Source organism: Oenanthe melanoleuca, chromosome 6, assembly GCF_029582105.1.
Source record: "Oenanthe melanoleuca isolate GR-GAL-2019-014 chromosome 6, OMel1.0, whole genome shotgun sequence".
NCBI lineage: Eukaryota > Metazoa > Chordata > Aves > Passeriformes > Muscicapidae > Oenanthe > Oenanthe melanoleuca.
The window spans coordinates 29,884,406-29,905,969 of record NC_079340.1 but is presented as its reverse complement, the minus strand read 5'-3'; the positions used below and the strand labels follow the sequence as shown (position 1 = coordinate 29,905,969).

General features: G+C 40.4%; 1 protein-coding gene across 1 annotated transcript; it reads right to left on the bottom strand.

The window, feature by feature from the left end:
- Positions 1-1,111: 1,111 nt before the first annotated feature.
- SEC23IP (SEC23 interacting protein) lies at positions 1,112-21,531 on the bottom strand. Its single transcript, XM_056494287.1, has 19 exons — positions 21,348-21,531; positions 17,949-18,472; positions 16,367-16,556; positions 15,723-15,916; positions 15,345-15,434; positions 14,081-14,201; positions 13,658-13,747; positions 12,885-13,026; positions 11,432-11,640; positions 10,722-10,840; positions 9,988-10,158; positions 9,515-9,610; positions 9,132-9,338; positions 8,823-8,978; positions 8,183-8,285; positions 7,084-7,269; positions 6,486-6,648; positions 4,462-4,562; positions 1,112-2,273 (listed from the first exon to the last, which is right to left on the bottom strand). The coding sequence occupies exons 1-18, from the start codon at positions 21,481-21,483 to the stop codon at positions 4,481-4,483; spliced, it is 2,979 nt and encodes a 992-aa protein (XP_056350262.1). The 5' UTR covers positions 21,484-21,531; the 3' UTR covers positions 1,112-2,273; positions 4,462-4,480.
- Between the last annotated feature and the right edge of the window lie 33 nt (positions 21,532-21,564).

Here is a 21,564-nt window from a genome sequence, read left to right as displayed (position 1 = left end):
AAATTTACTGGATATAGTGGAAGCTGTGCTGTGTATGATGTGTGTTAAAGATTTCTGCTGAGGAAGCAAAGTATTCATTTGTAGCAGATTTAAAATCACTCTATAAACTCTATTTTTCTTTTTTAACCATAGGTTACAGTCATTTTCCTTCCTTTATGTCTATACTTCCATTTGCTTTTAAGATGTAAGAATGGCTTGTTACTGTAGTTGCATCCCATTTTTTGTTTCTGTAACTAGGACTAATTTTTATGCCATATTCCCAAACCAATTCCTGCACTCCAGACGCTCCTCATTGCTGCAGAATCCTCCTGTTCCCTCTTCCATTGCAAAGGCAGCTCCTTGCCAGGGTCCTCTCACACACCCACCAAATCTGACTGTTCTTGGTGCTGCTGTCCCCTCCCAAGGGGATGTGTCAAAGCCCAGCACCTTCTTAAAATGCAATTTAAGCAAACTCATCAGACTGCTCAGTGTGGCACAGAGTTGATAAATACAAGTGTATATAACCCTCCACTCTGATAGTTAACATGAAAATGAGGCCAGTGGTCACGGGGTTTTGTTGTGTATATATTATTTTTAAAAAATCTGTATTCTAACTAACAAAGGACATTGTAAAACTTCAAAAAATTCTGTCTGAGAGGGTAATTTATAAAGATACAAAGACAGTTATCTGTTTAGGATAAAAAGTTTGCTTGGCAAACTTGCTCCCAGAGCAAGAAGGATTTTGGAAAGCCAGTTCAGTGGGAAGCCCCAAGACTCACTAGAGGGTCACAGCCCACAGCAGGCAAGGAGATGCCAAGGGAATTGCTGGGTCCTGAGAAGCCAAACAGGAAAATCTTGTCCTCAACATCAAATGTGAGTACTAGAGAAGACAGAGATGTTATTCTTGAAGATGCAGAGAAAGGACAAAAGGCCACAGATTCGAGCTCCACCTAAAAACTTTCAACTGTGTATTAGGAAAAAAATGGCAATCCTACTAGTCAAACATTACAACAAGGCCAGAGAGGAAAAGGATCTCCAGCCTTGAACAAGGCCCTAAGCAGGGAAGTTGGACGAAGCAACCCTCCAAGCTATTTTTTGTGATTAAATAAAAAACCTTGTTGTAAAGACCCACTGGAAGTAAGGTAATTTTAATTACAGCCATGAGTTTATATACACAATAATGTGTATTTTACATATATCAAGGAAAAAAAAAATCATACTGCATTTCAAAATCTGTTTACTGCAATAACAGAGGCAAATAGTCAGGAAAAAGGTTAAGCCACTAGTATTGAGGAAAGTCACAATGTGTGTGTAAATTGATGCCAGAGGAAAGCTACAACAGCTCAGTATTCAGACATGAATTCCAAGGGTTTCACAATACCTAACTCACCTCAACCTCACTACATGAAAATGGAGTCTGGATTGCAGGGCTGGATCTAGATTATTATCTAGCACCCATAAGCTTCAGGTTCCTATTTACAGTAACTGTTCTGAGATGTTAAACTGCAAGGTCAAGGTAAGTGTTTTAATTCTCACAACTGCAGCCTAATTTCACTAAAATTGCCTTAATTAACTTAGAATAGTCTGTGATTCTATAATTACCAGATCAAAATGTCATTTTAAATCGTTCCTCATTTCAGGATATGTGAACACTGAACTAGCTGTAACTGACTTCTAATATTTTCAAAGTCAAAGGTTCATTTTTACTTAAAAAAAAAGCCACAATAGAACTCTTAACAGAGGCTTAAAAAGGTCTTTATAAAATAATCTCCATCACACTTACAATAGTAAGAAAATTACTCTGGTTGCTAGTTTTTAGTAAATATGAACTTGTTTGTGTAATCTGTATTAAAGATGGTTATAACCACAGTTCATATTTAAAGGTGGACAAACAAATGTGTCAAGAAAAGTAGATTATTGCTGTTTCTCATCAAGTCCTTTCTACTAAGGACATGCTGCCTTGGTAGGCAAAGCATGTCTGGCAGCCAGCTGAGACAGGAGAGCTGAAGGAGAGAAGTTATGATTTGCATGCCAAAAAAACCTTCTTCAATCACCTTTTATTTGGCAATGGGAGAATTGAAGTGATTTAAGATTACAAGTGTGTCATTCCATCCATCTCCTGAATGACAGTGCTGATCATCTCATAACTTAAGTTTGCTTGAAGTGACACAAGAAGGTAGAATCCCAGCAAGTTCTGGACTGGCAGGAAAAAAAACTTCTGATGCTTATCCTGTCATATGCAACTATGAAAATACCAGATGTTCTTCAGAGGGTTTTTCACCAGGTCTGTATGGCTGTGCAGAGAGAACAGAACATGGACATATTGGAAATAGGAAATCTATCAGGTTTTCTATTCCTGCAGCAGTACTATCAAATCAAATATGCCATCACTCAATTCAAGAGGGCTCAAAAATATCTCAAAATCCATACACGTTTTTAATCAAACTTTTCATACAGTAAGCCTCTGAAATGTACTTTCTGTGGACACAAATTGCCAATTACAACTGCAAACAGAGAAAGCTCACAACTGCTAATAGGGTGTCATTCATTAAACATTTTAACCAGCTGTTAAGATTCTTTAGCTTGTGGTAATCAATTATCCTAGTGAGGATGGTGATAGTTTATATGCCCACGGTCTAATCTGCTGGTGCACTTTTTTCCATTGTTTACATGAAACCTTACACTACTGTTTCACAAAGAGCAGCTTCAAGATGGTCTAAAAGGGCTAAATCAAGTCACTCATACAAAATAAAATGGATGGTGCTGTCAGAGGCACTACTGGATAATTAACTTCACACTGCCGCCCTTCAAGTTTGAAGGTTTTAAAAGAATAGATAAAAAAGAGAAAAAAAACACAACTGCTAACAGTGGGGGAGAATTTTCCACTTTAGTACTTCCAGATTCCTTGTGATGTGATAATATTTTGCACAGCTCATGTAAAAGCTCATGTCCTGTAGAAAAGATCCTGGTCTCGTGGTGTGCAGCCTTCCCAAGACATCACTTCAGTGCACTCTGCCTTCCCATCTAAGCCTCTGGTATCTGAATCCCAGTCCCAAACATTGTCCAGTCAAGCCAGTGCTGAGGGACATTCTGAGGAATTCCTGATGGAATTACAGACTTCTCTGTGCTTTGCTGTGTGACATCCTGCTAAGCTGTTCCCCAACTGTGTAGTTCTCAATGAAAAAAAAACAATTATCCCAGTGTCTGCTGCAGCTGAGCAACAAGCTCCTCTGAGCTCTGCACTGATAAATCATCACATCCCATTCCCCCCTGTAATGAGGCTAAAGGCATTTCCTTTGCAATGAGATTCATATGATTTCAACCAGAGCCATCATAAAGACATAGAAGTAGGGAAAAAATTCTGCAACTGTGACTTGAGACTCTGCATAAGCCATTGTGATGACTGATACAGCACTGTCAGAGCTGTGCAGCCAGCTGGTGCCTTTTTCCTTTTACTTCTCCACGCTTTAAAGAAATGCATTTGATCAGCCTTGACATTTTATTTTAAAAAAGCTGCTATCAACTGACCATCAGAAGCATTCTGTTACAAAAGAGTACTCAAACTGTATGGTAGCAATGAAAGATACCTAAAATCTTCCTCTGAAATGTCAAGCATTTCTCTTCATGCTGGGTATTTATGTACCTTGACATTATCAGCTCTTCTGAAAATGGAGAAATACATCAGAAACTATCTTGTATGATTCCAAAAAGGCAAGGTGCATATTATTTCTTCCTTGCCTCTCAAAAGAAAGCACCTTGTTTTCTGTAACATCCAGTCATGCAAATTGGTACAATACAGATCCTCAGTTTGGAAACCTACATCTTAAAATAAGAATACCTGCAAGAATATTTCAGCTCTAAGATACTCAATTATCATGTGTATTTAATTTTGTTTCAAAGCAAACTTGCATGCTGTGTCATTTCACTTGTTCTACTGAAACTCTTAATCTATACAAAGATAATAAAATACTGACCTATGCAAGGGTCTCATTAATTTATCAATAGCAATGTTTAACACCTTCTTAGGAGACAAACAGCTTTTGCTGGTAAATGTGCACCATTGGTCAACCAATCCAAAATGGACATTACAGCAGTGAAACACTGTTGGGGTTCTTTAATCTACTGCACTGCAAATAAGGTTTCATCATATAATTTCACCAAATTTTCCTATTCTTGAACATTCACTGAACAAAAGAACTGAGAGAAGAAGAAAAAGAATAGAGAGATCATACTTTGTTGTATTTGTGGTTGCAATTATTATCCAGTACCAAAAGCACTAACAGCAGATATCTTCAGGGAATGAAATTAAGAATTCAAAGGCTTCCCCTGCATTCAAGTTTAGAAATTGTTTTTGCAATCAAAATGACATTTTATGGCTGTTTGCTCTGTAATTTAAACTTCAGGGGAGAAAGGGAAAATAAAGACATCTAAGGTGCAGCTGAACTTGATATGAGCACACTAGTTACATTAGAGCAAACTTACAAATTCATGTTTTTATACATCAATGCTGTGGCTGCTCAGGATTGATATTCATGGTCCTGTATATCTCTTTGAGAAACAGCAAGGCAGTGTCTTCAGATCCCCTACGAAGCATGAAATTAATTAAACAAAAGGAAAAAAGAGAAGGATAAAAAAAGAAAGAAGTTAGTTCAGTATGGTCCATCTTCTATTTCTCCTAAGTCACATTCCATCCTATTTCAGCTCTCTAAAAACTTTGCACAACCTTTGGCCTAGTATTTATTTTTCATGAAGATGGCCTTACCTCTACCAAGTTCCTTCAAGCTGTAATTCTACACAAGTTTTGAATTAGTTCTGCTATCAACCCTATCCTATGTATTTAGCTTTTTTCCTGTCCTCCCTAACTTCCTATGCTGCAACTCCAAATCCCCTCCTCTATCCACTTCTTTGATGTTACTTCTTTGTCTTAATCTCCTCAAATAACTTATTACTGTCCTGAATACATTCCATGACTCATTCTACTCATTCTGTCCCACTCCATTAATTAGACCAGTTCTAGCAGCAATATTTTAATTCCTCTCTAACTGGCAGGCCCTTAATTGTAAACAGACTATGTTAAATACCCATAGTCTTCCTCCCTTCCTTACTACTAAAATGTTAGATAGCTCTCAAATAATTTATAGATTAATTTCACTCAAGTGCCATGTTCAGAGTGGCTGTTTTTCCTCCTCTTTTCAAAAATCAAAGCTTTGGGCTATCTAAATTTAAAGTTAACATGAACAGACTTAATTTTCTTCTTCATCTATAAAATGCTATTTAAACACACATAAACAATACCAACATAAAAAATAATTACGTTAAACAGGCAAATTTTCACAAAGTTCCAGAGATGAAGGAGTTATTAGATGGGTGCAGTTTCCTGTGGTTTTTAAAATAAACTATATATGGAACCAGTAAAGGAGATTTAGATGGTCAGAACTGTGATCCTCCAAATGTGAGGAACATAACATGCAAGCTAAGGGACTACATATATTTTCCACAATTCAGCACAGACATTACTTGATGGTCTCTGCATTAAATAAGCAGCAAACAAGCAAGAAGAAGGTCCAACACAGAAGCTCTAATCTCTCCAACACTCAGAGCATTTCATTTAAAGCTTTTCCCACTATTCCTTAGGAAAAAAATGCTCTCCTATTTGGGCCATTAATCACTGTGCTTATCTTCCTTACTCGAATGACAAAACCAGCTCAAAGTACCAAGTTTTTAAAGTCCTGGCAGTGATGGGCTGCCACCCTGTGGAAGGAATTGCCATGGCTTCAGCCCTGCCTGTGGATCGGCACTGCCACCAGCGGGTGATACTGACAGAGCTCAGGGCTCACAGTACCAGTAACCCCTCCTCTGGCAGGGGCTGAGCTTCCCCGGGGAAGTGATGATGGCTCTAATGAGACCCTTCAGGAAATGCCTTCAGAGCTATCTGAACCTCTGAAAAAAATGCCTGCTGAAAATTACATACTGAAAATCAAAACCTTCAGAAAGAATGTAGAGCACTCTTTGTCCAGCACCTGCTGAACTCAAAATGAGAGACCAGTCACTCCTCCCTCACCAACATCACTTTGCACAGCTCACAGCTGACACCCAAGGTTGGCTGTTACACAGGTGTGGTGTTAAATATACTTCACACATCCTTTGCTCTGCCAGAAGAAGCAATAAATTTTACCACTTATTGTAATCTAATAAAAATCTAATAAAATTTGAGAACAGTTTTATTTGAAAAACTACAGTAGTGAAAATGCTTTCAGAGCTCTCCTTGTTTTGAAAATGACAGTAGCTGAAAATGTGTTTGGAGTGTCCAAGGTCGAGAGAACAGTGTGGAATGTCTTTATTGTAAACAGATTTGTTCACTGTGCACTAACGCAGGATTTTACTTTGAAACTGGATTATCAACTACTGACATCAAAGCACAACACCCTGAGCCTGACAGTCCTGGACAATCACGTATACAGTGTACTTTAGGCAGTATTTCTGGAACCACAGATGTTTGCCCTTACCAGTAGCACAGGTGGCTCTGCAAAGCAAACAGGTACTCATTGAAGCTTTCTATTGGTTTCTCTTGTAGAACATAATCAATGCGACGCCCTCCATTTAGCATCCCAACCTTCACTGAAACATCTTCATCTTTTGGAGGGTCTGGACTTTCAGTGATCTTCTCAGCTAAAATCAAAGAGTTTCAGATTTAAATTATTTTCAAGCACAGCCTGCTTGACTATATTTAAGAAATATCACCCATTTTTCCTGCTGTAATTTCCACATGTTTGTGATAAGACAATAGTAACAACCCAGCATGGTTCAGAAAGGTTACTGAACTATAGGCTTCCTTCTTTCCTAAAAGTTTAAACAGTTTTCTTAAGAAGGAACTGCTGAGTGATCTCTCCCTGAACTCACTCCAACCCACAAAGCTTTCATTGTAATTCCTCTCCCAAACCCAGCTGAGAAGGAGAGTGACAGAGCAGCTTTGGTGGGAACCTGGCATTTAGGAGAGACCTCCTTAACAGTCAGGAAAAACAAAAGCAAGCAGTCACTGGGATACTCATGTCAATTTATTTGAGACATGTAAGTTACAGAAAAGCCAATAATGTGTCCACATACCTTCCACCACCTGCTTTTCTTCCTCCTCTTTAATTTGGTTAGCTACTTTCTCCAGTTCTGCTTGCAGCTGGGTTGAAGATGTATGAGCACGTGCAAATTCATTAAGGGTCTGCCATGCACTCTTCAAAGAGCTAATAAAGCCCTGCTTCAGATCAGATCCCATACGAGACAGAGAGTCTTTCAGCTCTGAGAAAGAAAAAAAAAACTAATTAAAAATTTAATTCAGGAGGATTTCAAATTACCAACTAAAACCAGAATGATGAAGTTCTATTCAATAAACATCCCAATTACCAGGGGAAACAGGCTTGCTATGTCAAAATTTGTGCTTCTTGCTTCTCTGTTTAATTTTAGAAGATTAGGTGAAATACAATTAATACACAATTGACTTCTTACTGAATGGGTCAATGAATCCACCTACATCAAAGTAAACACAGTAAGGAGCAACAGACCATATTTTCCTCCTATACCATACACACTTTTGGAGCTGTAACCTGAAACAAGTATCGTGTAGTCTAGCAAAGCAGACTCACTCTAATGGACAATCCAAAGGACAGGTGGTGCAGAATTCCTACAAGTGCCTGAAAAAAGGCTTTCAGGAGGGCTCTGTGAATTTGCACAACAGCAAAACTGACTTTCCTTATTAGATGTGCAAAACCTAAATAGAGCACCTTGGTCTGATGTGCACCCATGAGTAACAAAATCAGTCTGCCCTCCAATGGCTACAGAACCTCCTTTTCTCTCAGGGTTTCCAACACTGAACACACTCTGGTTAAACACATCATGGTGGACATTAGGGACACCAATAAATTTAGTTTCTGCTCCACAGCTTCTTAGAAATGAAGGTGATCAAGCAAGGTACAGCAATTTTTTTAACTGAACTTTGGGAATGAGAAGGTTAAAGCTGGAGGAAATATGATTACTATTTTTGAATGAAATTGTGAATGCCCAGCTTAGGGGCTGTGTGGAATCACATCTGATTTAGGAAAAATATGGAGTCAGATATCCAGGGATATTCATTAGTCTCTTAAAATCTTACAACATTCTAATGCATCAGATGAGCAAATGAATAGGATCCATATGAAGTAAGTTTTCTTTTTACCCAGATGAAGTCTTTTTCTGCCTTTATGATGTGGAATGAGAACTGGTTTTAAATCCATGTCTTCAATGATCATTGGTTCTAACCTGTAGGCTACTGGATCAAGCTGTTAAGAGATAACACATTAACATTTAGTTACCTTTAAAATTATTCTAATTATCATATTTCAGTAAAAAAATCCCTATAGACAACCATTTTTGAATTCTGCACTATTTGAATTTACAGAAATTGAGCTCATGACGTATTAAGCAGGTTCATTAACTACTTTGGTCTTTCTCCTACAGAAGGAGATTCTGAGGAAACACAACAGCAAGATTTCCTTGCACTCAATTTCTATCAGCGTTGAACTTTTAAACAAAATGAGACAGCAAACACTGCATGTAAAAATACAAATATTCCACAAAAATCTAAAAGAGTGGCCTCATACTAATGAAAACACTCAAACAACTCCCCCCCAAAAAAACTTCTTTAATTTAGAAAAGAAACAAGGCAAATATTATCAAAACAACCCATGCCTGGAAGTGTTTTGGGAAATGTACATACAGGAACAAGAGGTGTAATGCTCTGAAGGTAAAACTTAATATTCTGCCTTTTTTGTCATCTACATCAACTAAAATCAAATCTCAAAAGCACGGCTACTCACTGGGTGATAGATATTGAAGAACCCCTTGCAGGTAGGGAGCCTGTAGTTTTCATCAATCTTCTCCACACCCCTCACAGTAAGGAACACACCAATAGGGGAACCAAGAGCAAAGAAAATATCTGGTTCAAAGTCCAGTGCGCTGTAAACCACAGAAACCTACCAGACAGAAATCAGACACTTCATCTCTCAGAACTGTCAGCTTCAAAGGAAGTAGCAAAAGGTCATCAGCATAAAAGAAAATATAATGAAAATAGAGGATTGATCAAATCCCTTAAACTGTTCAAATCATTGAGATCTACGTAGTCTCACCTGGCCAGTTCCAACTTCAAAGTACTCATAGTCAATGTTCACAGAAGACACAGATGCACCAACTGGGAGCTTCCTCTTTGAGTTCATCTGACCAGACTCTGAAGGTGAGACAGAAGAAACTGCCTCTTTTGATTTCTGGGTCTCTTCTTGAGTCTGGAGTGTGGCAGCCAGCACAGCTTTCTTTTCTGCTACTGCCTTCTTCTGTTCCTTTTGAGAAAAGTTTTAAAGTTAAGGAGAAAAAAAAGTTAATTTCACAGTTGTCAAAATTCCTTCAATATATCCAGATGTTAACAAGACTGTTCAAGAACAGAAGCTACTCCACAGCAAGGAAGTCGGTTACATTTGCTGAACAACTTTTTATTTCAATCCTGAAGTGTATTTACCTGCTTGGCAGCTCTGTCTTTTACAAAATTAGCTATTTTCTTTCTTGGTCCAAGAGGGATTCCCATCTCCTTCAGGTCATCAACTGTACACATGAGCTAAAGAAACAAACACCAAACACACACATCAAAACATATCTTTCTAGTAGAAAAAGTTCTTACAATTTTTCTAGTAAAATGGGTAATTTCTTACTGGCAATGACTTCTGAATTTGTTAAGTCAACTCATAAAGCTACAGAAAATACAAATTAAAAAGATATGACACGAAGTGCCTTAATATAACTGAGAGGATGCACCACACCAAGAAAAAACAAGAGTTGTAGAACATTCAGTCTTCAAGTCATGCATTGATGATCTTATCGTTGCAACTGCTCTCACGGCCACAGAACTGAAAGGACAAACAAAGCAACAAGAAAACCCAAACATAAACCTCCACACCCTGGCAACCCCGACAAGTCAAGTGCACATTTTTGTACCAGAGACTCCATGTCGATGCGCTCCTTCTCAAAGGTGCTCATGTACTCTGACAAACTGAGCGTTTCCAGAGTCTTCTGCAGAGTGGGAACGTCTTCCTCTGCTTCTGGCTCACAGAGGTCATCAGCAGAAGTAGCAATGGAGGAGCCCAAGGAACTGGTATCTTCAGTCATCTCAACAAAACAGCACAGAAATAGAATCACATCCTCTAACAGTGGAAAACCAGTAAGCAGCAAGCAAAACCACATTTAACTACTTTCTCTTAAAAACATTATTAATATGTATCCATTTTCAGTGAAGCAGGATACAGATTTTCAACTAAAGTAGATCTGCAAAATAAATATTTAACAATTACTATGAGACAAAACACTCAAAAATGGTTCATTTTATTCCTCAAACAACTGGTCAACATTTCTAGTCTAAACACAGATTCTTCTCGTTTTATACATCTCCCCCACCACTTAGATATTGTTAGACCAATTTACATGTTCACAAGGGTCAAAGCTGATGCTCACCATCAAATCTCATTACTGGCCTATTTGGAACTTAAGAGAGATCTAATTAATTTGTCCTGAGAAATGACAATATTTACAAAACAGCACCTATCCATTAACATGTCTAAATGTACTATCAAAACCCACAAACTTTGTTCAGATAATAAATTCTGAAAAGTTAAGAAAAAAAATGACTGAAAATGTCAGATCTATTGGCCTGGAAAGACCAGCATGCAAATTACCTGCTTATCATGAACAGCCACATCCTTCACATTCCCATTAACACCAGAGAATGGTCCAGAATTTACTGATGAAGCCAAGTCTTTCTGGTTAGACAATATGTCAAATAGAATTAAGGAACCTGCAAAGAGAAATTAGAGTTGATTTGGGAAAAATATCAGGTTTTCCTGTCCCTAAATCTTGAGCAAGATTCCTATGTAATAGTAACGTCACAGTATAGTTTGATCAAAAGAGATGGCTGAATTAAAATACCTATATATTAACTTGAACATAATCACTCTTAGCTAAAAGCAACCCCTTTTCTTCCCTGTTCATGCTTTATGTAGTTGCCATGACTAAACTGTTTTTCCTTAAACACCTGAGACTGCTTGATGAACTGGAGGAAAAGTTCCAGTCCAAACTAGCACTCCATCTTCCAAAAAATGACTGTACTTTTACTAGGTGGGGGTTCTCATACAGAGGCATCACCCATCTAACAAGACACCAGATAACCTGTGAACTTACAAGCACAGATTAGAAACTAAGTTTTCATGAAGGGAAGTCCTAACTTTCTCTCAAAGCCTGATAAACTCAGCTGTTGAGAGGAGCTTGTCAGCTCTTTTCTGAAAAACAGCCATGCCCCAGCAGCTAATTTGAGTTCTGTGCATAACAAAGGGGCCATCTCCCTTTAAGGAGGAACTGATTTGGGATAAAAGCAGCATTCCTGAATCACCTAAGCTGTGCCCAGCCACAGAGACGCCCCCTCTGAAGTCGGGGTTGCGGCTCATGAAGAGCGCGTACAGGCGGTTCATTTCCATGCCCACTTTATCCACGATGGTCTGGCAGTAGGTGGGGCTGTTGTAGAACAGGATGTCGAGCAGCGTCTCGTTGGTGAAGTGCCTCAGGCGGCCGATGCTCGGCAAAGTGATTTTCTTTATGTTCCTGGTAACACAGGATCGTTAAAAGCATTAAAGGCTTTATAGAAACACTCGTGAGGACTTTGTCAGCTTTTGAAATGAATGCAATGTAAATGCTACAGAAAGGGTCTCTAAAGGGATTTTAAAAACCCACACAGCCTTCTGGCCTCGTTGCATATTCACACATTAATGTTACCTGCTGATTGTAATATCTGAGAAACATATAGCTCCTTTTTTTTCTCTCCAGGCTGAAAGGATGCCTGAAATAGCCTCTTCTCTATTCCAACACTGCTCTCATAAAGTACCAGGGAAGTCTGGTGAGCAGATTGAAGTGGAAGAGAAAAAGGAACTCACATATAAAATTAGAATCACAGAATGGTAATACTCTCTTTTTGAAGAAAAAGCCTGGCATCACCATCTGCCTGCCTGGAGTCAAGACAGCTGCACTGGAATTGCTATAGACTTGAGGCTGCCTGGTTTGATTAACAGAATAAGGATTCCTCTTCCTGCAGTGGTCAAATGAAACACCAAGGCTGGAGGAAAGCAGTGTGATTTGACTGAGCTAGAACAGTCTGGAGAACATCAGCATCACTTCAAGTGGCATAAGTTGCCATCCTCACAATTTTTACTTCCCCAGCTTTGAGCAAGGGAAACAGTTTGAAATGTGAAGTCACAGCACAGGGGTAGGCACAGGGAAAGGATTTTAAAACAGATTTTTAAGTGCTGTAACACACCTACACAAATATATATTTTGCTTCAAAAAAAAGAACTCCTTAGCTCAAGCACCTAATCAAAATTCAGGCACTCCTCTAGGACTGGACAGAGGGCTCAATGCCTTCCTCAGAAATAACTCCCAGGGTCAAACTCGATCAGACTGCAGGAAAAAAAAGAATAGAAAACTCTCCGCTCTAAATTGTCCACACCTCAGGGACAAAACATCTCCAGGCTCTCCAGCTCATACTTGTGATCACAAGCTCTACACACACTCATCAGCAAGTATCATGCATTGGCTACTCTCATGCAAATCCAGTACTGAAAAGTTGTGTACATGAAAATAAACAAGATAAATATTCCTCACACCTTTCCAGTTTCCAAATACTCCTCATCAAAATGTTAATTAAAAAAACCCTGCAATTCTCTAATCCAGTCATACATTTACTCATCTGGCCTGCAGAGCATAGAACATATGAACTACTTTTTTTCTTCACTTCCCATAACCTGTTAAAAAGCAGCTTTTAAGATGTTTTCAACATTAAACAACACCCTCACCTGTCTACACCTGTTGCATCTCCATGCAGAGAACTGTGCCAATGAACTGGAAGGAATTCCACCCTGCTCACTTTGCCTTCCTCCAAACACTTCTTAAAGTGAGTCTGCAACAACTTCAGAGAAACAGTCCTAAAATCATCAACTGTGAAGAAAAACAATAATGAAAATCTGATAGCTGCAATACTCAAGTAACACATAAACAGTCCCTCCTTCCCCTTAATTTCCCAGTCAGTCAGAATACAAATGATGAAAACTGCAAAAATCTTTTCAAGTATTACTATTTTAACAATAAGAAAGTACAAATTTTTGTTAGAGTGGATTTTCTAGCAAGCTTCTCTTTATCTCACAATGGCTGCCTGTTTACTCCATAACCAGACAGAGCTTTCTTGATTTACTCAGTTGTACCAGAGTGTATTTAAGAAACAAAAAAAAGCAAACACAAAATCACGCCATACAGAGCAAGGACAAGCACATCCACCCACACCACAAGAACAAAAAGAAAAAAAAAAAAATCAACAAAGAAACCCCTTAGCACACATCCTAAAACCCAAATCACCTTGCAAGTGTGATATTGAGTACTAGTAATAACTAAACCTTCAAGAAAGAACACAGATTCTGCCTTTGGAAAATAATAATGAAAAAATTGAACTTAACATTAGAGACTTTTCTTTAAAATCAAATTATAAAGACATACTTATCTGAATATGAGCTAGAGAGAGTAGCTCATTTATACAGCAAGAATACAACTGCTCATTATACAAGCCCAAACTTACCACATTCAACAATGCTTCTGAACCTCAAGTCACATACAGGACCTATGCCATGAACCATAAATACCAGATGGTCAATTTGGGACATTTCTCCTGTAGAAAGAAAAAAAGGAAAACATTCAGAGCACCAATATGTATTGCAGGAGTGAAGTTCAGAGTCTAGCAAGTATAATACACATTTGTTTTATAAAGTCTATTACATAACATGGTTCAGGACATCATAGAGCTCACAGGACTCCTTTGATTAAAACTCCCCAAAACCAGATAACCTCATCAAGCAGCTGAGCTGAAGGAATAACTTTAATCTTTAGACTCCAGGTACAAACAGCACACAGCCACTCCACCCACTATTGTCCAGGCTCTTCACAGATCCAAACTGACTGCTCCCAGTGCAGACCCGAGTGCACCAGGAATCTCATCACCTACCATCAGGAATCTCATCATGGTCGTCATCAATCCCACGTTTCACTACCCTAGGCCTTGCCTGCCCATCTTGAGTGGTGCCCCATTCATCTGGTGTGGCAGAAGGCTGGAACTGAACTATGACCTGCAACAAATACAGCTGTATTTGTATTTCCAACCACAGAAACCCTCATGAATCATACTGTTAGTCTGAAGGCACCACATGGTTGAACATATCTAACATATCTTTGATTGCTTTACCTTGCATCTGAAAATCAAATGTTTTCTTCTACAAAATCCTCATTAGTGTGAAAAGCAAACAGATGACTCAAAGTAACCACTAGGTGAAGCAGCTGAGCCTGCTCGGTGGTTCTGAGCTATTTTAGCTCTTCAGCCAAGCATTATTCAAGCTCCTCCTTCCTAGACTCCAGTATCCACTCTTCCTTAGCAGATTACTGCTAAGTGAGGAAATTAAACGCTACCTGATATACAATAACTCTATCACAAGGAGAAAATGGGAAAAAAAAGGGCAGTGCTTTACTGGACAATAACATCTGAAGTAGTCCAGAAACGCTAAAAAGTGAGGAATTCAGTGATTCAGCTGTTTTATAGGACGAGTCTGAACTTGTATTTATGATGGCAAGTGGTTTAAATGTTCCTTCTCTAGATTTTTACTGGACAGAATTCCCTAACCAGGATTATTAAACACTTAAGTAGGAGCAACCATGATCCTTTCTGGCCCTTAGATAGTTCTATGTATTAATTACTGCATCTGTGATAAGTGAACAGTTAACAGCATTGATCAGTAAGGCTGAAGTCCAAGTTTTAATCACGAGACTGTTCACAGAGTATTTAAAGTAACTTTTAAAGCTTGTCCTGCTCTACTTTCTTACAGTCTGAACACAAGCAGAAACCTTCTCACACCTTAAAGAAACTATTTAGCTAGATTAATGCTCTTCTCCACATGAAAGTCCTTTGTTTTAATGAACTTTCATTTGGTACAGACTGAGGTTAAACTAATTCAAATTTCTTACCATATGCTGCCAGTTATACATAGCCAAAATATTTACTATGCAAACCCTTATTCTCTTTAGGTTTTAGAAAGCATTGTCTTTCAACCACATGACAGAACATTGAAGCAAGTTTAGTGTTCATCTTTCAAGCACACACACCCAGGACAACCAACTGGTAAGACTGCAAGACTAAGACACATTCAATTCATGCTTCCATCCATTTGCTCACTCCCCCTTAATGAATCCTGTGAGATACAATTGCCAAAATCTATTACCTTGGGATTATGCATAACAATTGTCTCCCCATTTGGAAATTCAAGACGCCGATGCCACTGATTTGTAGTTACAGCTCTTTTATATTCTGCCTGAAACAGCAAACAAGTTACACAAAATCAGCATGGCAACCTTCTCATGTAAAAGAGTTAAAATTTACATAACTTTCTTTATATAAAAATGTCACGTGTAGAGCTACACAAGCAGATTTGAGGTCCCAGCAGTGCAGGACTGATGCAGGAGCAATGTGGCAATGTGACACTCCTCTTTCCAGGATTTGCTTACGTTCCAGAAAATCTGAAAATCATCTTCATGAAACAGAAAGAACGAGTCTAAGGTGACTAACACAACCACTGACAAGGTCCCTGTGCCTTACTGACCTCCAGCTTGTCACTGAAGTCCTCGGTGTAGGGGACGAAGCGGCTGTCCTTGTCGCCCTTGTAGAACCAGAGGCAGCGCCTCACCTCCGAGGGCTCCTCGTCCCAGTACACAGCTCTGCGCAGCCGCTCGTACAGGAACACGTCGTAGCGCCCGCCGTCCGTGCTCAGCACCACGCTCTCGGGGTCGGGCTGGACTGGGACACACAGCCACGCCTGCTTACACACTGACACAGCTCTGCGCCCCCAGCCAGCCCCAGCCACTCCTGTCATCTGCATCAGGCCATCAGGAGTGACAGGCAACCATGGCAGAGAAGCTTTGTAACACTCTGATGATTTCTACATGCTCTGCATACAACAAAAAGCTTGGAAAACCTCCTAAATACAAATACTCATTCCATAACTGCAGTTTAACAAAAAGGCAATCCAAGACACAAATAACAAGCTCCATATGAAAATCTGATACCTATTTGGGATGGTACATTTCAACACTTACAGCATCAAGCAGTGATGACATCAGTGGAGTAAATTAAGTGGCACAAAAAACATCTTCAAAACCTTACTTATTACTGCCACATACACGAGTGGCATTACCCCCATATTTTCCTTTAGTCCTTCTGCTCACCTCTGGACAGGACAGGACTTACCAGAATTATAGACCTCCTCTAGTTTTGCAGAATCCAGAATGCTGAATGGCATCCATATTTGCTTGTCCTCCACCTCCTTACAGTAGAACCAGTGGGGCTGAACTGGCTCGTATTGGTTCTGCAGCAGCATAGGAGGGGCTGGGACCAGGGGCCCTGCAGGCCTGGCAGGCTGGAGCTGGGACTGTGGAAACTGAAAAGAGATGGGCTCAGCACCTCAGTCTCACAGGGCTTTTACAGCATTCTTCTATACATTGCTATAGGGAATACTCTGAACCTTTATTTCTGTCATGTTTTCCTCCTCAAGAACTTACACCTTCCATTCTAAAAATATTGTCCACTTTTGTGTTTGAGAACTTACACCTTCTCAAACTGAAAAAGAATGTGAATTTCATTACCACAAACACTGTTAAAAACTGCCATGGTTTAGCATCATGATTACCTAAAATCAGTGAGATTTCAAATATTCTCTTAAATTTTCAAAACTTGAGCTGAACTTGTTTCTTACAACCACAAAATTTGACGTGAAAATAAAAACACATTCTTCTCATTGTTCATTTACACATAATTATGCTTTTGCATAAAGACTCCCAATTTAAATGAGTGACCACTTCAGCAATAGCTCTCTTCCTGCAAAGTGACCAGAACAGGCAGATTTCAAACTCAAATGTAGCATTAGTGGTACAAGAATAGTACTGATTTTGAAAGGTTCTGCAGCCTCCATAAAGCTCATGTCATATAAAGTATAAAAAACTCCTGGTCAGTACAACGAAAAGCAACTGATGTCAACAGTTCCAACTGCCTTGGTTAATGATACATTTAAAGGGGAAAAACAGGGCATCAAAATATTGTACAATATATAAAATCCAACAAACATAAGTTCTGAAATTACATAATCTAAAACTTCAGACTGTTTAGGTTCTACTGCCTTTGCTGTGTTTTGTCATAATATAACCTTCACATTCTTTATTCATGATAACAGAAATATAGCAATAGCTCAGGCAAAAAGAAAAACAGTTTTTGTTGTTTTCAAGGCAAATGTGCCAGGTTTTATTAACCCATTGGCATTACTTTAATAATGCTTTTGTGCAGGTAGGAAAGAATGAAGATTATTGCTTTATATGACACAAAATCCTCAACCAATTTGTTTCAAAGAGTTTGCTGACAATTTTAAGCAACTTAGTTTTAAAAAGTTCTGGTTTCACCAACAAAACCAGCTTGAAAAGAGATTTTTAGCCCATATCTTTGAAATGGCTAAATGACCTGATTTAAAGCTGAGGCACAAAAAATTCAGCAGCACAGCTCAGCAAACTCAGAAACCCACAGAAAAGAGCAACTGGCTTTGTTTCTGATGCCCAGAGGCTCACAGAGCTACAGCCTCAGGGTACACTCACTTCAAAGATCAGGAAGTTTTCCTGGAACAACAGTTCCAAGCTACTTCTACTGAAAAGCTTTTGCTGCTATAAATGCTGCAAGACTTCTTCTGGGGTTTTTTGCAGAGAAGAAAAATCTTCAAAAGATAAAATATGCAGTTGAAAGAGGACAGTGAGTTGTTTTGCTGTGGTAGCCAAAAAGAGTCACATACCTGTGTCAGTGGCCCTGGGGGTGTCTGGTACATCTGCACAGGTGGCACAGGGGACGCTGTGGCAGGGGGGTGGCTCTGCTGCAGCTGGGGTGGGGTGAGGTAGGGGTTGGCCCTGCTGCTCAGGGTGGTGTGCCTGTAGGGGTTGTAGCCTGGCTGCTGTGGGGTCCCCGTGGGCAGGGCAGTGCTGGCAGGTGGGGGACAGCTCTGTTGAGGGGGCTGGTAAGGTGCCATTCCCACCTGGGAAGTGGGTGGTGCACTGTAAGACTGGGATTTGGGAATGTGTGGTGAAAAGGCATTTTGCCCATCCTGGGAGCCAGACACGAGTGGAAGTGAGGTGGGAGTTCTGGAGAAGGCTGGTGGTCCAACAGGTGTAGAAACAGTTGTTAAAGGTGGCTGCCCAATACTCCCAAAGGGATCACTGCTGCTGGGAACTTGAGAGAAGTAGCTGAAAGTCTGTGGTGGGTTGGGGCTGGCTGATGTCTGACCCAAGAAGCTGTCCTCTTCCCCAACATCTGCAGAATCATCTGCAAAAACAAAAGGATCACCAGAGATCTTGTGAGAGCTTCAAATCACTGTATGGGGGAGAGGATTTAAAAACATGCAAGGCCATGAATGCCCTGTTGCATGGAGAAAATAAATAAAAAAGGTCCTGATCAATCACAGTTTTCTACTTTGCAGTGATCTAGGAACAAGTGGGAATAAAGAAGGTTTGTCATGATTTGAGGTCTCACAGTAAGCTCACTTAAGGCTGTGATGGCCTGAGCAGTGCTGCCTCCTGAGGGAACAGCACCTTGCAAGGAGTCAGTGCCACTGCAGAAACCAGCAGTGTTTCACCTGCCTGGCAATAAAACAGTCCCAGGCTGTGGGGAGACAGCACAGAGCACTTCTCCTGCTCAGTCCCCAAGAGTCTCTGCAGCAGTGAGCAGCCAACACAAATGCCTTTATCCACAGCCAACACAGCTGTAATAGGGAGCATCAAGGGAGTACAGGGGAATCCATGGAGTAGTCTCCCTAGGGAAGCTGCTGTTCTAATTAATTAATCATAAATAACAGCTGCCAAGATTAAAAAGAACTATTTTAATCATCTTTTATTTAGTCTATGCAGATGGTGTCAATTTGAGGCATTGCCTGCATTTATCAATTCCTCTTGCTTTCACTTCCAGCACTGATCCCACTTTGAGGAACAAACCCAAAATCTCTGTGTGTGAGCCACTGTGTGGGGAGTGCTGAAACCACTTAGGCTCAAAACCACTGTGAAGTCAGGCCTGGGGATCATCTCCCACCTGCAAGCAGTAGCCATTTATACTAAATAAAAGGTCTCAGTTTCTAAACAATAAAATCCACCTTCCTTTCACATTTCATAAACAGTGTGGGGCAGAGAGCAGCACACTGCAAGCCTCACCGTCAGCTCTCAGCTTTGCCAAACTGGCAGCAGAGCAGGCACTTCACCTCACCATGTCAGGCCATCATACACATGCAGCAGTGTGCTCAAGAGTTCTCAGGGCTTTCAGCAAACAAATGTTCACTAAACACCTACTGTTCTCCTGTTTTAAACAGGTTTTGGAGACTTAGCCTAAGTGCAGCTTTCCTTGCAAAATGAAGTTGCCAAAAAAAACCATTATAGGTATATATGTATGCACATATAGTTTTCCAACACAAAATATTACTGTTCACCTTTACTTTTTCTAGTTTTGCAAGAACTGTGTTGTAAAAACAAGCAGGTCATACAAATGTAAAAAAAGGCGTGTACAGCTCTGACGTGTCCTCTCTCAAATCACAGAACAGTCTTTCTTCACCTGTGCCTGTGTCAACCTCCTGTACATCCCTCCCTACACTCACTGTCACCAGAAAACCACAACTGCCATTAGTCCACATCCTCACTGGGAACACTCCTCCCATCCTACAGTAAATATATTGGTTACATCACCCACACCTGAGCCAGAGAATGCATCTTACTGCAGAGCTCAAACCACTAACTACTCACTCCTGAGTACAGATAAACAAATGAATGACTGCACACAGCTCCCTGATGTTGGCTGTCAGGCATCAAATCCCTGGATTGACTCTTACTACATTTTACACAATTTCAAATTATTATTCCAAATACAAAATATTCTAATCAGCAAGAAGATCCCAACAACAGCTGGCTGGACAGATGGTGAGTAGACCTGAGTATGGAAACAGAACATTTAACAGGACATGGGCCTTTCTTGGACTGACACAGAATGGGGCACAACCTCTGACACTGAAATTCACTCCAGCTGCAAATCCATGAATCCTCACCTGACCAAATTTTAAGTCACATGAGAGTATAAGATCCACCACATTAATCAAATCCCATCAGATTTTATCCCCAGCTGTCTTCAAAATGTTCGGGAAATTGCCAGGACAGTCATTTGTGTAAAGCTACCAACCAGATCAGCATTTAAAATGGTTTTCTTTTCTTAATGAAAAATTAATGTATATTTGCATGAAAGAAAAACTATGAGAATTGCACAATAGAATTAGTAAATAGATACCACAGTAATATTTTATTACTTTTATCCTTCCTATCCAAAAAATGTAGTTGATCTAAAAATTGTTTCAAAGCCATATTTGGCAAACATTTTATTAAATCTACAGAGAAGTAGATTTCCAGCTATATCAATACTTATTTTAGCTAAGATACAACAGTTTTGAAACGAAGTCTTGAAGACTCAGCATAGAATAGTGTGGGTTAAAAGATACATTCAAAGGTCATTAGTCCAATCCCAACATGTACAATACAGTAAAATTTGAAATATCTGGTTCCTAGATGCATTTCTAATGTTTTGAGCTTTAATCCCAGAAAAATCCATTCCTTTATCTGAAACGGCCTGAGCATCAGATTTTAAATTGCACAAGCGTGTGTTGAGAACACCATTAAAGCTTTAGGAGAAAAGGATATTAGAACAAGGATTAAATTAGCAAAGGTATTTAAGGTGGCTGCTTAATGTGCTATTTTCAAACAGGGAAAACAGAAGATAACATGAGAGAGAGGCTTAAAAACACGAGAACATTAAGTACACACTGAATGGAAGCACTGACTTGTCGGTGAGCTGGAAGCAGGACGATCAGCGTTAGACACAGCGTTAAAACCACACTCAGAAGCACTAAGCAGGGGGAAGTAAAAGAAATGAAGTGCCGGAAAGCGGAAAATGTAATCCCGAGCAGTGTCTCTGCTGAGGAACCGTCAGGGACACCGGGCTCGGGGAGCCCCAGCGCCGGGCCGAGCCCACACCCACCGGCCCCCCCAACACCCGCAGCCCCCCTCGGAGCCCCGGCTCGGCTCTGAGGGCTCTGAGGGCTCCCCCGGCCCCGCCGCCCCTTCCCGGTGTGACAGAGCCCCGCACGTCCCTCCCTGCCTCCCTCTGTGCGTACCCGCGGGCAGCAGCGCGGGGCCGGGCGGCGCGGGGATGAAGGGCACGTTGAAGCTGAACTCGGTGGCGGAGGAGGAGAAGAGCAGGTTGGTGCCGCTGCCGCTGCCGGTGCCTCCCCCGGCCTTCCCCGCCGCCATCGCCGCGCCCCGGCCACGTCCCAGCGCCGGCCCCTTCCGCCCTCACCCAAGATGGCGGCGGCGGGCGCGCGCAGCCGTGAG